The sequence below is a fragment of the Harmonia axyridis genome, chromosome X, assembly GCF_914767665.1.
Source record: "Harmonia axyridis chromosome X, icHarAxyr1.1, whole genome shotgun sequence".
Classification (NCBI taxonomy): Eukaryota; Metazoa; Arthropoda; class Insecta; order Coleoptera; family Coccinellidae; genus Harmonia; species Harmonia axyridis.
Window position 1 is genome coordinate 9468594 of NC_059508.1, and position 17411 is coordinate 9486004.

The 17411-nt window shown below is 36.0% G+C and overlaps 1 protein-coding gene and 1 non-coding gene across 2 annotated transcripts in view; both read left to right on the forward strand.

The window, feature by feature from the left end:
- LOC123685985 (myosin light chain kinase, smooth muscle-like) overlaps positions 1-17411 on the forward strand; it is a 376864-nt gene that overhangs the window by 16629 nt on the left and 342824 nt on the right. Inside the window, exon 2 of the mRNA XM_045625883.1 lies at positions 11362-11414. Within this exon, the coding sequence (XP_045481839.1) occupies positions 11366-11414 (49 nt within the window). The 5' untranslated portion in view covers positions 11362-11365. The remainder of the gene's footprint in view (positions 1-11361; positions 11415-17411) is intronic.
- Positions 2734-2806, forward strand: Trnae-cuc. The gene has a single exon. It is a non-coding gene; the product is annotated as a tRNA-Glu (tRNA).

Genomic DNA, 17411 nt, shown 5'->3' on the forward strand with positions numbered 1-17411 from the left:
GATATTCACTATCGAATTTTTTTAATGAGTATAGAGGAGAGGAAATGAACTTTTGTATGAAATATGCAAGTGGTTATGATACTTTCCAAACAATGTTAATTTTTTATTTAACTACAGCAAGGACGTCTTCTCCTTTCCTGTAATCAAATAGAATGTCATTCAAGGGACGTTCTCAAATGCAGTCAAATTAGAATTTCACCTGCAACATCTTGTCCCATGAAAGTCATTCTTGTTATGATACTTCGAAAATTTTCCCCATTTCAGAATCATTCAAAATTATTCACCTTCTTACTAGCATACGGATAAACATTATTGAGGTTTTGTTTACCAATTGAGATGAAATTATTTTGTTTGCAGCAGATAAGAGTAAATAATGAATCACACTATGATATACTCAAATGTTTTCGATAACTCCCTAATTATGTTAATTTTTAATTCGACAGCAGCAAGACCAAGCAATGATTTTCAGGAGACATTCTCAATTGAAGTTGAAATAAAATTTCGTCTGTTACATTTAATCCCATGATAGCTTCTTACTACATAAGCGTACAACCTAGCTTCCGCCGTTTTTTTTCCGAAATTCGAGGCTTTATAGTGAAAAACTGGTTTTACAAATGTAAAACCAATCACCAAATGGTGATCTTTCGAAGCGATCCACGAATCGATCCAATTTTTTACTTCTTCATAAGAAGTGCTGGTCAGCCAGCATCGATCGAAACAAGTGACAGTCCAAGGGAGCAACGTCTGGAGAATAAGGCGGATAGGGTAGGACTTCCCATTTCAAGTATGTCTTGACCATTTTCGCAACATGGGGTCGAGCATTGTCATGCTGTAAAATCACTTTATCATGTCTCTCGTTGTATTGCTGCCGTTTGTCTCTCAATGCTAGGCTCAAACGCATTAGTTGAGTTCGATAACCATCGTATGTGATTGTTTCAGTTGGTTTTAACAACTCAGAATACCCAACGTCAAGCTGGTCCCATCAAATACTGAGCATGCCCCCATGGAACCGTGAATATTCGGTTTGACTGTCGACATGAAAGCATGGCCGGGATATCCCCATGTTTTGGCGCTTGTGATTATTGTAATGAACCCATTTTTCGTCTTAAGACACAATGCGATTCAGAAATTCTTTCCGTCTTAGCCTTGCAAGCAGCTGTTCACAAGCAAACAAACGCTGTTCAACATCTATCGGCTTCAACTCGTACGGCACCCAATTTCCTTGTTTCTGAATCATTCCCATGATTTTCACCTCGATGGCTTTAAGCAGATGTACCTGCTTAAAGCCAACTCTCAGTTACACTAATATCTCAAATTTTTGCTTTCTTGCATTGGTGGGACATTCAGTGATAAGGAGAAATAAGAGTTTCTTCTTCTAGCCTACATAATCTGCTCTCCTCAATTTCAACGATATTCTCATTAGGAGCTTTCTGATACAGCAGAGCCCTTCTTATGGGTGCATATTCTTGTACCATAAAAAAATTTTGGGCTAGTAAAAGGCATTCGTTCTCTTTTTCTAGTAAGTGTGATGGCTTTTTTGCTTCCTTTGATTTCCGAATGAGCAGGAAACTATATTGAAAAAACCTTATTATTTTTGTTCGATTTATTTACTGAGAGAGAATAAGAAGTTCATTCCTGTTACGAATTGAACAAATTTTCAGTGTGTTTTCAAAGTGAATGCCTACAGTTGGCATCTCATATTCGTCACGTCATGCCTTCGCTAACCTAAATATACTACACTTACTACACAATGTGTATTCATCACACCTATACGAAAGATTATTAATGCAGCGTCGAATTCTCATCATTTCGCCATCAAAACTCCTGAGGTTTGACTCTCGGAATATAGATGAAGGGAAGTTGATCGTACAAAATCCCTGGAATCATTTTTCGCGCGAATAGAATATGGATAATATTTTTTAACGTTCGGTTCACCCAATTGAAAGGGAATAATAGAGATCAAATTATTCAGACTTCAGGGGACCAGTGGAAATAATAAACCCTAGCATAAAATATCCAACTGTCTCACTTCACAACTTATATTAGTTTTCTATTCGTCGACATCATAACCCAACATCTAATCACATGAAAGTAGTTATTGTTACCATTCGGCCTGATATAAAGTTTTTTGAGTTTACTGTCGACATATATTAGGTGTAATAAAAAAGGATCCATTATTTTCCAATATGTGGCGTTATCTGTATCTCGCGTTGTATAAGTCCGATCGGGTTACACTGGATGGCATCAGAAAAATAAGATTTCGCACTACAAAAACTTTCCTGACAGTTTTGTGGTTAGTTCACTAAATCTAGTTTGAGCGCTTGTCAAATATGGGCACTAGCGGAAAAAAATACGCTATATTTCACAGTTTTTCTTCATTGAAGGCGAAAATGCAAGTCAAGCGGTTGAAAATGTAAATAGTATTCATGGTCCTGATATTGTGACATCTAATCACATGCAGTTTTGGTTTCGTGAAAGTCCCTTCCATTTAGTGAATTCAGAGATCACAACCACGACTCAAAACAAACGACTGTTCTCGGACATTTTGAGTTGTAGCAAAGAGGTAACACATAATTTTGGCGCTCAACGTGGAGCACGAACCCACGACCCCGAGATTAAGAGTCTCATGCCCGGCTAGCTCAGTCGGTAGAGCATGAGACTCTTAATTTCAGGGTCGTAGGTTCGTGCCCCACGTTGGGCGCCAAAATTATGTGTAGAGATTAAGAGTCTCATGCCCGGCTAGCTCTGTCGGTAGAGCATGAGACTCTCAATCTCAGGGTCGTGGGTTCGTGCCCCACGTTGGGTGCCAAAATTATGTGTTACCTCTTTGTTACAACTCAAAATGCCCGAGAACAATCGTCCGTTTTGAGTCGTGTTTCTGATCTCACCAAATGGAAGGGACAAAAACCCAGGTTGATCAAACACCTCTTATATTTACACAAGTATTTAACAATCCTAATTTTTAAAATATCTAGTACCAGGAAAATTGACATTTCAGGATCTGAAGGATTGAAGCTGTAGTTGTTAGTTTGGAACGTCTTGGTATATATTTCTGTAAATTAGGTTCTGAAGATGATAACGATTCTGTGAATGAGTTACTTCAACTTCAGTGTTCTTCTAACATTTTTTTACTTCAAAACTAATACGAAAGATCGTGAAGCAACTATGACCCTCATCATTTTGTAACTAAAAGTCTTGAGGTTGTTCCTCGCAATATGGACGGCCTCGGAATCATTTTTCGTGCGAACAGCATACGGATAACTTTTTTTAACGTTTTGTTTATCCAATTGAAGGAGAACAATAGAGATGAAATTGTTCTGTCTTCAGCAGGAACGTAGCCCCCTTCCATTAGAAGCACGAAAGAGGAAATAAGAATGTTTATCGCGATGAAAGCTGAAAATTCGAGAATCCCTGCATCCCATCTACACCAGAGGGAAAGGGGAGAGCGTTCCGGTTTCAGCATCGGTGAATTGAAGGAACGTGAAATTTTATTTTCTGTCCCGGAAACGTGTGCACCTCGGGATGATTGCTTAATCTGGCGGAATTGTTATATCCCTTTATATCGATGAGCAGCGAGCTATAAACGAACAAATAATCACGGTATCCGTATTTTAATGGTATTTTAATCTTCTCAAACTGTGGACTGTAACTTAGTCCGCGTTCACACAACATAAAACTGCAAATCATTCTTTTTTTTGCCCCCAGAGCGCATACAGGTTGAAAAGCGGCTGCGACTCAACGGCATTTGAATAAACCCACAATACAATGGGCATCAATTTGTTTATGATGACATTTAGAGTACGCTTTGTTTCAATGGCATTTGTCTCGAATTCCCCGAACGCATTCGAAGTTTTCCGATGGACATTTCAAAGGTCCAATTATCCCCTATTTGTAGTGATAAAATAAGGATGATGAATATCCTATTTCAACCCTATCGAATCATGATTGGACTTGCATGAAGGAATTAACGGCTGAAAAATTTTTCAGCATCATTGCTAGCATGCCCATATGTTCTTAGTTTTATTTTATTATAACTTCAATATTCTCCCAGAGTGATTATCACCAATGAGATATGATGTCTTGTTGAACTTCAACTGACACAGTTTCCCTACAATCAGATCTCTCAGTAATGTACCTCATAATGTGGAACAGTATCTATCAATCATATGATTTGCTCTCAATAATATAATAATAATAATATATAGTTTATTGAAAAAGTACAATTTGTATAAAAAATCAATAACATTTACAATATTGTTTCAATAAACCGCAAAAAACTCACTAAGGCAGATTGCCTGTGCGTGAGTTGTCAGGATTTAAGATATTGGCTGCTATACTAATACTAATTCTATTTTAAAAAATGTGTATAAACAAAATGTAGACAAGGAACAGATACAATGTAGATAAAAATGTATAATACTTATATAAATAAAATGTACAAACAAAACATTGCACACCTATAAAGCGTGCACAGATAAAATGGTATAGATCAAATGTGCACTAATGAAGGCATATATACAATATAAAACGCAAGATATAAGAAGGTACCAACATAATACAGTGTCACAAATGTTTATTTTCTCATGTCTATTATTTTGACGAGTTCATTTCTCGGGTACTTTGCAATAAATTCATTCAATTTTTTCTTGAAGAGGCGTAGATTATGAAGTTCGGTTAGACTTTTGGGTAGAATCTGATACATTCTCGGTGCCAAATAAGCAAAACTGCGTTGGCCAACTGTTTTAGCTGAAAATGGAGTTTTGTAGCAAGTGCTATAGTTCCTCGTGTCATATTGATGTGTCAGAGATTGTAGACTTGATTTATTTTTGAATTGATATACCACAATGGAACGATAAAACGACTGCTTTATGTCGAAGATTTTTGCTTCTGTGTAGAGAATATCTGTCGGGTAGGTATGAGGTTTTCTTAAGATTATTTTCAAGATTTTTTTTTGTATTATACTAATTTTTTTGAGGTGTGTGTTCATTGCTCCACCCCACCCTATGATACCATAGTTTAATCGTGAACTTACTAAAGCATGATAGACCATTTTGAGTTTGGTTGTGTCCAGAAAGGTTCTCAGAAGTCTAAATTTATAGAGTAAACACCTGAGATTTCTGCTGAGGTTATCTATATGTTTATCCCATCTCAAATGTCTATCTATAATGATGCCCAAATATTTGATATAGTCGGTTCTTTTAATCTCATAATTCTCATCAATTTTCAGTGTTTTATAGTCTGGTAAGTTTCTATTTAAGCAAGAGAATGTGATATATTTTGTTTTCTCGAAGTTAATTGTCAATAAATTATAATCCATCCAATCTTTGATAGATTTCATGTCCTTTTCAGCTTGGTCTTTGAGTTCTTTCCAGCTATCAGCTTGATATAAAATGGCTGTATCGTCTGCGAAACTAATTATCTTTCCACGGCTATCTAACTCAAGTAAATTATTTATATAAATAGTGAATAATATAGGCCCCAATACAGTTCCTTGTGGGACTCCAAACTTTACCTCGAAAGCGTCACTTATACAATTCCCTATTTTGACATATTGTTGTCTGTTAGATATATAGCTCTTCATCAGATCAAGCACATTGCCCCTTAAACCAATGTCTTCCAAGGCATCCAATAATTGTGGGTGGCTTACAGTGTCGAAGGCCTTTGCTAAGTCTAAAAAAACGCACAGAGTTGGCTTACTCCTATCCAAAGCCTCATAAATATTTGATACAAGCAAAGAAATCGCATCCTCAGTGGATTTGTTTGTCTGAAATCCAAACTGTCTATTTGAGATAATATTTTTATCTAACACATATTTCTCCAGTCGCTGTTTGATAACTTTTTCGAAAATCTTTGCAATGTTTGAAATTATTGATACTGGTCTGTAATTCACCATTTTAGTCTTATCTCCGCTTTTGAATAGGGGCTTTATTATTGCTTCTTTGAGACTTCTTGGCCATTCTCCCATCGAGATGGTTTGATTGACAAGGTAAGCAAGTGGTTCACAGATGTGACAAGAGATACATTTCAAGGTTTCTGCCCTCAGCCCGTCTAATCCAGGTGTTTTATTATTTTTTATTGTTTTTATAATTGCCTCTACTTCATGTTTATTCGTTGGTTCCATGAACATTGTATTTTGATTAATATGTCGTAGTGGATGCGTCGAGGGTTTTGTTATTTTGTTAGCGAGATTTCTTCCTACATTTCCATAATATCTATTGAATTCATTGCTCATAATGGCGGGATCTGTTACTACCGTATTATCTTCCAGTTTTATCTCGTCAATTATAGTTTTTTTTTTTTTGTTATTACTTATTTCATCTATTACATTCCATAGTTGCTTTGAATTACCTTCACACTGCACAACTTTGTCAGCGTAGTACCGCTTTTTCGCGATTCTGAGTAGGACTCTTAGTTTATTTCTGTAGCTGACAAACCTGGATTTTAAAACTTCATTTTGCTGATCTCCTTGTGAAAGTGCATAGAGCCTTTCTTTTTCTCTTATACTCTTTATCAATGCTCTGGAAATCCACATCTGTCTTTTTTTTTCTTTATGACGAATTTTTTTTGTTATAGTACTCTCTTCTATTGCCTCATTCAGTTGCTTCACAAAAAAATCAACTCCTACACTCACGTTTTGGGCTTCATATACAGGTGCCCAGCACATGTTTTCAAGCTTTTCACACAATTTTGCATTATCTGTGTATTTTTTAAATATATCAAGAGGATCAGGTATTTCTGAGGATTTTTTCTTGAAGGGTATTTTCAGAATTATTGGAAAATGATCAGTTATGCAAGTTTTAAGAACTATAGGCAGGCAATCTCCAATACTGTGTTTCGTTTTCAGGAACATATGGTCTATGCAGGATTTTGAACGGTTACATACTCTCGTATACGAGTTAATCATAGATGTGAAACCATACTCACTCATAAGGTCAAGGTATTCGTTGGTTATTTCATCGTCGAGTTTTATATTTATGTTAATGTCTCCAACAAAAAGATTATAGTCAAAATTTCCTGTTCCATATATGTTCATATAGTTCCTAAGGCCATACAGGAAATTTATTTTTGACGTTGAGGGTGGTCTGTATAAAGATGTAATCAAGAATGATTTCTTGTTCGCATATATCTCTGTTTGTATTATCTTGCATTCATCTATGTTTATAACTTTACACCTATGGTCGAGTGAATTCCGAATATAAACAACCAATCCATCATTCTGATTTATCGAGCCGCAATTATAAAACACATCAAAACCATCCAAACCATACAACGCAATGTTCCCAATGTTCCATGTTTCCGATAGTATGATACAGTCAAATCTCGTGCTAAATTGTTCAAGAAACAGCTTCAACTCATCAAAATTTTTAGCTATGCTTCTAATGTTCACATGGATTACATTCATAAATTCAAATTCTCGTGTACTAATGGAATCCAGCTCTCCAGAGAATATTTCCTTGGTATTTATTGGTATATAGTTTATATCTCTGAGGTATTGATCCATTTTTAAATGTGATATAATAGCAATACAACTAGTCCAAATCAAGTACAGATAACAAGCATAATTAGTTTAAATCAAGTACAGATAATAAGAAAAACAATTATAATGAGTCCACTATTTCCCGATTTCACTACGTGTTTTCATTTTCAGTTTTCCACCTACCTCTTTTAATGTTCTTTCTGTTGGAGTGTTCGTTTTTTGCTGTACGTTCTTGACAGTTTGCTGAGATTTTGTAGTTTGTTTAGGAAGTTCTCTAATCGTTGTTGCTATTGGCGTACCTGGGGCACTTTGTGGTTTTTCTGTGATATTGTTTCCAGTTTCTTCTTGATTTTCTAACTCCTCCGCTGTGTATATTTTACCATCCACGTGTAGTCGGTTTCCTCTTATATAACAATTATTTTCTTTGTTTCCCTTAGCTAGGTTTAGATGTTTCCTTAAAATGTTGTTCTCGTGTCTTTGTTTGATTGTTAGATCACTAGCAATGGAGATCCTGGTGCCTCTCAATTTTCTTGCGTTCTTAAGTATTGTGGCTTTTTTTAGAAATGATGTTAATTCGATTTTAATAGGTGGATTGTTTGTTTTTCCAAGTGGATAAAAATTGTTGAGGTCACTTTCCGCGATGTTCACATCAACTAATCTCTTTATTTCCTTTCTGATGTAGTCTACTGTAATTTCTCCTGGTTCTGTGTTGAGTCCGAAAATTATAATGTTATTTTCCTTAGATTTCCTCTCTAGGTTCTCGATTTTATTTATTATATGTTCGTTTTGTATTTCTAGTCTATTAGTTCTCCTATTTAGATCTTCGATTTTCAAAGTTAATCTCACCTCTATAGCTTCCACTAGGGCTTTAAGTTCTTGTTTGCTTCTTATTATCTCTTCTAGGATGTTTTCATTCGTAATGGACATTTTTACTTCTGTTCTCCAGTAAATATTTATGGTAGTGTGTGTTTCCCTTTAGAATATCGAATTCCCTGATAAGGAGTATTATCACCAACAATAAGTAATGTTTTTGTCGAGTGATTAATTCGTTTCTTCAGGCATCCAGCATCTGCCTCACTTCTCTGATGTAGAATGTTTTGCCCTTTTCAGGATATTTTAAGGTGTATCAACATGAAAACTTCACAATTTTGCTGTAATATTTAGGTAGAGCATTTTCTATACTCCCATTTGATATCAAAAAATGTTATTTAAATTCACTTTCTACCACTTATTTTCACGTTTAACTAGGAGCTCACATGCACTCTGTTTAAGATAACTCCTTCCTTCAGTATAATACCCGTAATAGTTTCTTCTGATGCTAAATTCATTCGAAACTAGTCAAGTTTTTGTCCGAATCATCATACCAAATTTAAATGCGAGATACTGAGTAGATATTGACGGATTGACTTGACATACAAATTGGGATTCACGGCTCGGCTTGATATTCAAGCTACTTGATTTGAGCTTGACTTGAGCTCGGCTTGAAATCAACTCAAGTTCAAGTCAAGTAGTAGTTTTTCAATATTAAGTCAAGTACTTTATAAATAAATACTCAATTCGACATTGAAAACTACTACTTGACTTGAACTTGAGTGGACTTCAAGTCAAACTCAAGCCAAGTAGCTTGAATATCGAGTAGCTTGAATATCAAGTCGGGTAGTTTGAATATCGAGTCAAGTAGCTTGAATATCAAGTCAAGTAGCTTGAATATCAAACCAAGCCGTGAATCCCTATATCCAAGCTCCTCCACTTGGGTTGACTTGAAATCCAGTAGTAGTAGTAGTAGTAGTTTTTTTATTTCAAGTCAAGTATTTATTTATCAAGTACTTGAAGATTCAAAAAGATTCTATGAAGCTATTAGTTTTTTGGAGATTTATTTCGTAGAAAAAAAAAGGAAAGTAGAGAGGGAACCTTGCAAAAATCACTATTATCTATGGAAGTTGTTGTATACAAGAGCTAAAATATCAACTATTTCGAAAAAGAAACCCGAATAAAGTCCCTACAAAACATAAAAAACAATATAGTTTTCAAGAACTCTTTGATTACATCATTTTCCATCCAGAATCTAGACACATGAGTCATTTTAAGGATTTTTCGCCTAATCTAGTTCTGGTTTTTTGAGAACAGCTCTGGAAAATGGTGTTTCAACTGGAGCTGAAGATGAATTATTATCCGAAATTAGCAATCCCCAGAAGATCAGATTGTACGTGTTAATGATTAGTTTGAAAGTGGCACGATGACCCCAGAAGGGTTTATGGTGACCCTATTTGACTATTCAATGACAGCCTTCGTCTTTTTGATTAGCTCTAGCAGTGTTGACAACGGTTCTCTCTTGTGATTCTGAATAATATAAGCCTTTCTGTTGGATTTAAGGAGTTTAAGTTTGTTTGCTTGTCAATATTCAATTTGGACTTAAACTATTTATATATTTACCTGGAATAAACTCCATTACAGACTGACAATAAAATCATTGTACCTACATTAATGAATATGTAAATATTTTAGAACTCTCATAAATGAATATAGGTATAGTATATCCAGAGTCACTTGGAGGAAGCCTGAATATTTCAATTATACAAGGGTAGTTCAAGTTTTCAGAAATTCCTCCTGAATTTATGTCATTCAAGAATCTCAAGGTCATGCACCTATTCTCCCCTTGTTTGTCTTATCTTCAGAGAGAACATTTCCGAATTCATCTCAAACACTTTCGTGCTCCTATAATTCTATGCAACTATGCAATTCATCATCGTTGATAACGTACCTTGATAGTATATTACAGGTCGAGAATAAAGAATAATCAAATTATAATACCGTAGAATGACATAGTATCATTTTTGATGTAACAGCAAAAGCTACTCACGTCACAAATTTTCTGAAGGAATTGACATCTGAGTCCGATACAGATGCAAATATATTATTTTCAACTCAAGGGTTTGTAAAGTGTGCGCCTATGGTTTATGACTGTTTTGCAATTATCTCTGGCCAAGCGTTTTTATAGACTAGTTCAAGTGACTTTGGATATACTATACTTAATGAAACCAAAATTGGTAGATAAGTTGATGTATCTACAAAAGTAAAGCTGACAGAGAAAACAGATTGAATCTACAAAAGCGCCCCAAAAACAGTTGAAACCAGCTCTTAAATCCCAAGCACTGTGTTATCTAAGAAGTTCATCAAGGCAAGTCCACTTTTTTAGCGCTGGTCAAAAATTTAGAATTTTGGACTGGTCTCAAATGATAAGTTTTGACGCAATGATGACGACTTCGTAGTTGCATTCAGTCATTAGCTCCTGACTCCTTTTTGATTACTTGAAACAAATAACTGATAATCCATCTATTTAGTTGTGATGAATAGTTCAAAAGACATGAATTCTGAAAATAGTCTTCTAGAGTTGAAAGTATATATGTTCACCCATAAAATCTTCCAAAGAGGACCAAATTCTTTCCAGGCCTTTCACGGTCTTTTAGACTGATAACCCACTATCCCAAGAAATAAAGTGTTGGAATTTAAGAGGGTCAAAAATAATCAACCGAAATGTATTCCTACGAACACGCCGGTAAGGATCCTGCTGGCGCAGGATCCCAATTCTTCGGGCGTTTACCTAATCTCTGGAACAAATTAGTTAGAATTCGAAAATCCCCAGATCCCTGACATATTTTTTCGGTACCCTTCTCCGGCGAGCGGCCAAAGTCGTGAAAAAAGCGATTACGATTCCGGCCACCCTATAGAATGTGGTTCTTAAGTCAGAATGTCCCGGTACATAGAAAATGGGGGCGATTATCCATTAGCACCCTGCAGATAACTGATATTTAGTCGAATGACTTTTTGCCTTGAAATGTACGCTTCAGGATGGATAAGACTAACGACCTTTTATTGTTTTGCAGGAATATGCGTTGGAAGATCCTGGTGGTGTGGTTATTTGTCAACGGGATTAACGGTAAGTGGAATTCACAAATTAAACGTTGATTTACGGAGAACAGGGAGTAAAAGTTGTACAGGGCACACACCTGTGTTTATTCTATTCGTATGTGTAGTATCAATATTTCACGTAGATACAGCAGGAAAATTCTGGGTTAGAGTGTGTGACTATGGTGATAGAAATGTCCGTCAGAATTAAATAGAAAGCTTGTTATTTGTACTAATTCCGATGTTAATGTTGTTTCTCAAGTTTTAGGACCATCTTGAAATATTCAAAGGAACATTCATACATTCAGGGCGAAATCCTTTTTCGAAATTTAATCGTTTATTGACAAAATTGAGAATAAATAACTGCAGTCAATAAGTTACGAGCCCAGACAGTGGGTAATGATTTCAACAAAAACTATTCCAACTATCATTGAAACCACGGGAATGGTATCTAGAAACCATAAAGAAATATACTGAAAAACTAGAACTCAGTGAGTTTATAACACTCCACTCAATAAGTGTTTCACTAGTAAAAACTATACTTCATGCGTCATCTTAAGGAGTGATATACAGGATGTCTCATTTGAAAGTGTCCACCCTCAATAACTCAATAACTTCATTTTCACTCGTTACCTTACTTCTGGTTTTTGTTTGCAACTGATCCTGTTTTTTCGAAATTATGTACCAACTGAATTATAAATGAATGATAAACATTTTTATCAGGATATCGTTCATTTAAAATCCTCGCAGTAGCCCTAGCACCCTCTTTGTTCTGAAAATAAATTTTCAACATTTCCTTTCTCTCCTCCAACGTGTAAACCATTTTGTGATTTTTATTAAGAACTGATAAAACACACCTCTAATAATTCTGCAATAAAGAATAAAGAATTTTTTTGAAAGTAATAATCGCTTTGCGTATTGCCTACTCCTGGCAGTGCAGATTTTGATGAGCATGAAGAGAAAAAGGCATTTAACACTTTTCAATCACCTTATTGTTTGTTTTTGCTTCGTCTTCGAACAAAAGATACTCACGGTTTTATAGCTGCATGCAATCAAATGGTGAGAAATTTGAGAATTTGTGGTAAATTTTCACTAATACTGTTTGTTAGAAATAGTTTTCTTTCAATTTAAATTATACGATCAATTAGAACATCTCGGTTTCATTTAGTTTTATCGGTATCATAATTCCATAAGAAACGACCTGTAACTTTGTGAATATTCACTTTTTTGGAACACTAAAGTACACTGCTAGTAGAAAAAGCTCTGTATCACGGATCATGTCCCTCTGTCATGAGAAATTTACCTGTCTGAGTGTTTTCATAAATTCTGATTCTTTGTTGAGTAATTGAGAGTGGACACTTCCAGATGAGACACCTTGTATGTACTCCTATACGTTCCTTCAACTTTTCAATATCTTTTTTGTAGAAAGATACGCTTTTGCTTTCGAAATAGGCTTCAACTTCGGCCATCACTTCTCCATCAGAGCAAAATTTTTTTTCTTGAAGCATTCTTGTGCGAATTGCAAAATGACAGATCAGCAGAAAAAGCTGGGTGGTTAAGCAAGTAGAAGCGCATTTTGTACAATTTGACTATGGGTTTCACCATCATCTAAAGAAGCAATGTCTTGTCGACAAATAATATTCACTGTTGATGGTTTTACCAAAATACGGATGTCATAGCCTTGCCAGCCGTTGTTTCAAATTTCTGTGACTCAAGAATGTAGTGATGATTTCTCGGTTCATCCACCGTCACATATCGATGGAAAATTCCGCTTAAACAGCTGCGAATAGCGGTGAGCAAGCGCAGTAGTCATTTCGAGCAAAAAAAAAAAATTTGCACCCAAAATTCAATTTACGACCTCAGCGAGCAGGTTTCAGGTCAAGTAAAATGATTGTTCTGACAGTCTACTAACAAAATTTTAGTTCCACCAGTGTCGTAATAACCAACGACAATTAGGCCCAGATGTGAACCATTACCATGTATTTCAAAGGGAATGAGTTGCACGGTGTTGCTATAAAGAATGTTACACCATATTTTACGAACACCCTGTAATATATTCATGTATTCGAATTGTTTTCAGCAGGCTTAACAGTTATTCACTTAGTTAGTATGGTTGCGAAATAAATTCGAGGCAATGAAAAATGTTTCATGTGAATTATTTACCACGGTTAAAAATTCATGTTTGGAAAGATTTATCATTTTTCCGAATCTGATAAAATATGCATTTGCTTCGCTTTGAAAGGCATTCGGGTTCAACATTACGGTGTTTTTCAACTTGAGTGGAGCTATTCTTTTCTACTTGACTACTCCTTCGATAGATTCAAGCAAATGTTGGTTGGATGCATGTGGATTTTTTTTCCCGTTCTTGTGAATGATTGATGGCAAGGCCGTGCTTGATTTACTCCAATCGATCAGGCTGTTCCGAGCAACCTGACTCGGGTTCCGCAATACGTAATATATATCTAATAGGAAATTAACACTTGGAGATTCATCATCAGCTAACACGATTCTGAAGGAAGTCCAAAATAATATTCATGGAAATATTAATTTTGCTTCCTTGATCGCATCGGATTTGTGTAATTTTTAGACAGAAAATATCAAAATATTCGGAGATAACAATCAGAAAAAACTTACAAAAAAACTGCAACAACCAGGAGCAGTTTAAATTTTAATTCTTTTTGGTAAAACATAGATAATATAGCAATGTGTTAATGATCGAAATTTGGAGGAAAAAAACGAAGAGTTTACAATTTCTTCCAATACATTTTTTTAATAATGTAATATTTTGTGTTATTTGTAATAAGATGGTATTTTTCTTTTCGAGAGATTCTATCCCAAGCTGCCTGTACTTCATGTTTCAGAGCCGCCAGAGTCCGTGGGGCTGAGGCAAATTTCAAAGCCTTTTACCCATGATGTCTCAAACATGCCCTATGAGCGAAAGATCGAGGAATCTGGGCGGCCATGGCAAAATATTCACATGGGTCGCTTCGAAAAAGTTTAAACTAACTATGGCAACATGAGGCCAGGCATTATCTTGCTGATATTGGATTCTAAAGCCGGTTAAGTTAAGGGAGAACATATGGCTCCACTATTTCTTGAAGGTAACGCAGCGCTATCATGTTACCTCGAATAAAGACTAAAGGCGACCTACTTGCATTGCAATAGCACCCCATATCATAACGCCTACTGTCCAGTGTACTTGACGCTCAACATCAAACTGAGGTTCACGTCTTTCTCCCCGGCGTCGTCTAACCCTTCTTTGGCCTACATATGCACCCAAGGAGAATAGAGATTCATCAGAAAAGACGAGCTGGTGCCATTCCACATTCCAATGTTGATGTTCTCTGCACCAATATAATCGTTGCCGGCGATGCTCAACCGTCAGAGGTAACCCAAGATGAGGTCGATAATGCTGCAGTCCAAAAGACCTTATCCGGCGGTAAACCGTTCGGAAGTTTGACTGTTGTTGAATTTAAAAAACTTGCAAAAAACGACTACAATATTCAAGTAACAGAAATTGTTTACATAAAACAACCTTCACGATTTTCTTCTACAAATTCAATTATTTTGAACAACTCCTTCTGGGTGTTATCATAAGCTCCATCTACGTCAAAGTCAACCGTATTTTCGATTCACTACAAAATCTTGATGATATCAAGCAATAGAAACAATTATACAAAATGAAACGATTACTGATATTGAAACAATCATTTTTCTGATACGGGACAACTTGATAATCACTCCATAAATGAGTGTTGGGTAACTGTTGCATTCAGAAAAATAATAGTGTTGGGAATAATTAAACGTAATGACATGACAGAATTTTTACTAATCTCACATAATGGTTCCGACTACATTATGATTTGTTAGGCATATAACAAAAGAATATTGATATTCTTTTGTTGCGGAATATGGTCGATAAAATTATTATCACTTCCGTCAATCTATCAACACGCTCACTGGACACTCAATTGGATTTGGGAATTGAAATTTTCGGCTAAACAAATGGTATTCGGAGTGGGCAAAATTTTCCCACAGTTTCCTTCGATTCACGTATGGAAAGAAAATATAAGATAAACCCTTTTCTACTATATGCCTTTTTCATGTCTATTTGCCTGTTTGACTGCAGATGCGTTTGCATTCAAGCCTATTCCCGTGCCTATTCAGGCATAAAATACATAAAACTAGTTCTATTGAGCCCCTAGAACGGAGAGATTGCAAGGATTTAAATGGAATGCCTGGTCTGACAATACAATATTCATCTGTTTGACTATTTTTTTATTATTTGTTTAAGAATCATCTCTTGGATATATAGATTCAACTTTCGTGGAGAATATTTCATTTACTTGGTTTCTACTTGATGGAAATTCAAGTGTTTGTTGTTCTATTTTTACTGTTGCGCTTACGTGATGTAAGTATATAAAATAGTAAATGCTTGGTGCCAGGTTCGGACTATAAGGTGGATATATAAGAACCTCCCAACCAAGCTTCAGGAGCTGTTGGCGAGTTACTGATGGAACACAGTTCCCCTCCTATTGGCCAAAGCTGGCTTTCAGACGATCCAATTGTTGACAGTAGAGTTCCAAGTTAACAGTTGTGCCGTAAGGTAGCAAGCAGCTCATAATATATAATTCATTCAGCAAAACCTTTCTGGCCGTCAATACTAGCTTGGCCAACGTTTCCGCCGGCTCACCGCGTTTCGATCATGACCGTTAACGCTTGACGTTGTCGTAAGTAATCCACTTTTCATTACCAGTCGCTAACCGCTTCAAAAATGGGTCGATTTTGTTGTGATTCAGCAGTGATTCGCTAATGGAAATTTGGTCTATGAGGTATTTTTCGTTAACTGATGTAGTACCTATACGAAGACATTCTTCTTGAAACCAGGCATGATTGCGCATGAGATTGGCTGTTACAGTATCAGGATGATACACCCTATTTACATTTTCAGCTGCCTGACTTACATTTTCGCCTTCATCGAAGAAAAATTGAAAAATATGGAGTATTTTCTTTTTGTTAGTGTTCATTTTTGACGCGCGGTTTAAATGAACTGAGTCAACTAATCACAAAACTATCAGCAGAGTTTGTGTAGTACGAAATCTCATATTTCTAACGTCATCTAGTTTCGGAAACTAAATTATGAAAAAGATGTATAAAAGGAATAGTGTAATGAGGAGATTAATGGAAGATCCAGATTTACATTTCTCGAAAAAGATTGCCTAGTTTTGGCATGTCCAAGATTCAGTTGTGACCACGAATATAATTTTAGGGGGAGTTCTGATGTGTCACGGAATTTTCCTTAGTTGGTATTCAAACAGTGTACTACTCGAAGTTTGTACCATGTTCGAGAAGCCATAACTCTTGAACAGAAAATCGTATTATGAAGTTCGTCGGGAATATAAGCGCAAAATGACGTGATAGGACAAGATCACTGCATCGCCCATTATGCAGACGCCTCAAATCAATCCTGGTGAATGTGAACGATGTAGTGTATTCCTCAAACATGAACGATGGAGGAATTTGAATATTTCACGTTGAGTTGAGCGTTAATCATCTTCTGTTCATTTGCGGATATAGCAATGCAAGAAAAATGGTATTAAATCACAATCTTGTGATTTAATATAGGGTGTTTTTTTTCGAGGTATATAACTTTAAGTTGGCATTACTGTTCGAGATAGTAACCGATTTGACAGTTGTCAAATGATTTATTCTCAGCTTGGTTTGGCAATTCATTATGAATAGACTCACTCCTGAACAACGCTGGCAAATAGTGCAATTTCATTTCGAAAATAATGGTTCTGTGCGGAATACGTATCGCGCACTAGGTCCATTTTATTTTGTTTAGCGATGAAGCGCACTTCTGGTTGAATGTCTACGTCAACAAACTGCCGCATTTGGAGTGGAGCTTATCCTCAAGTGTATGTCGAAACACTGTTACATCCAGAAAAACTGACTGTTTGGTGCGCTTTATGGGCTGGTGGAATCATTGGTCCGTACTTCTTCAAGAACGATGATGGCCAGAACGTAG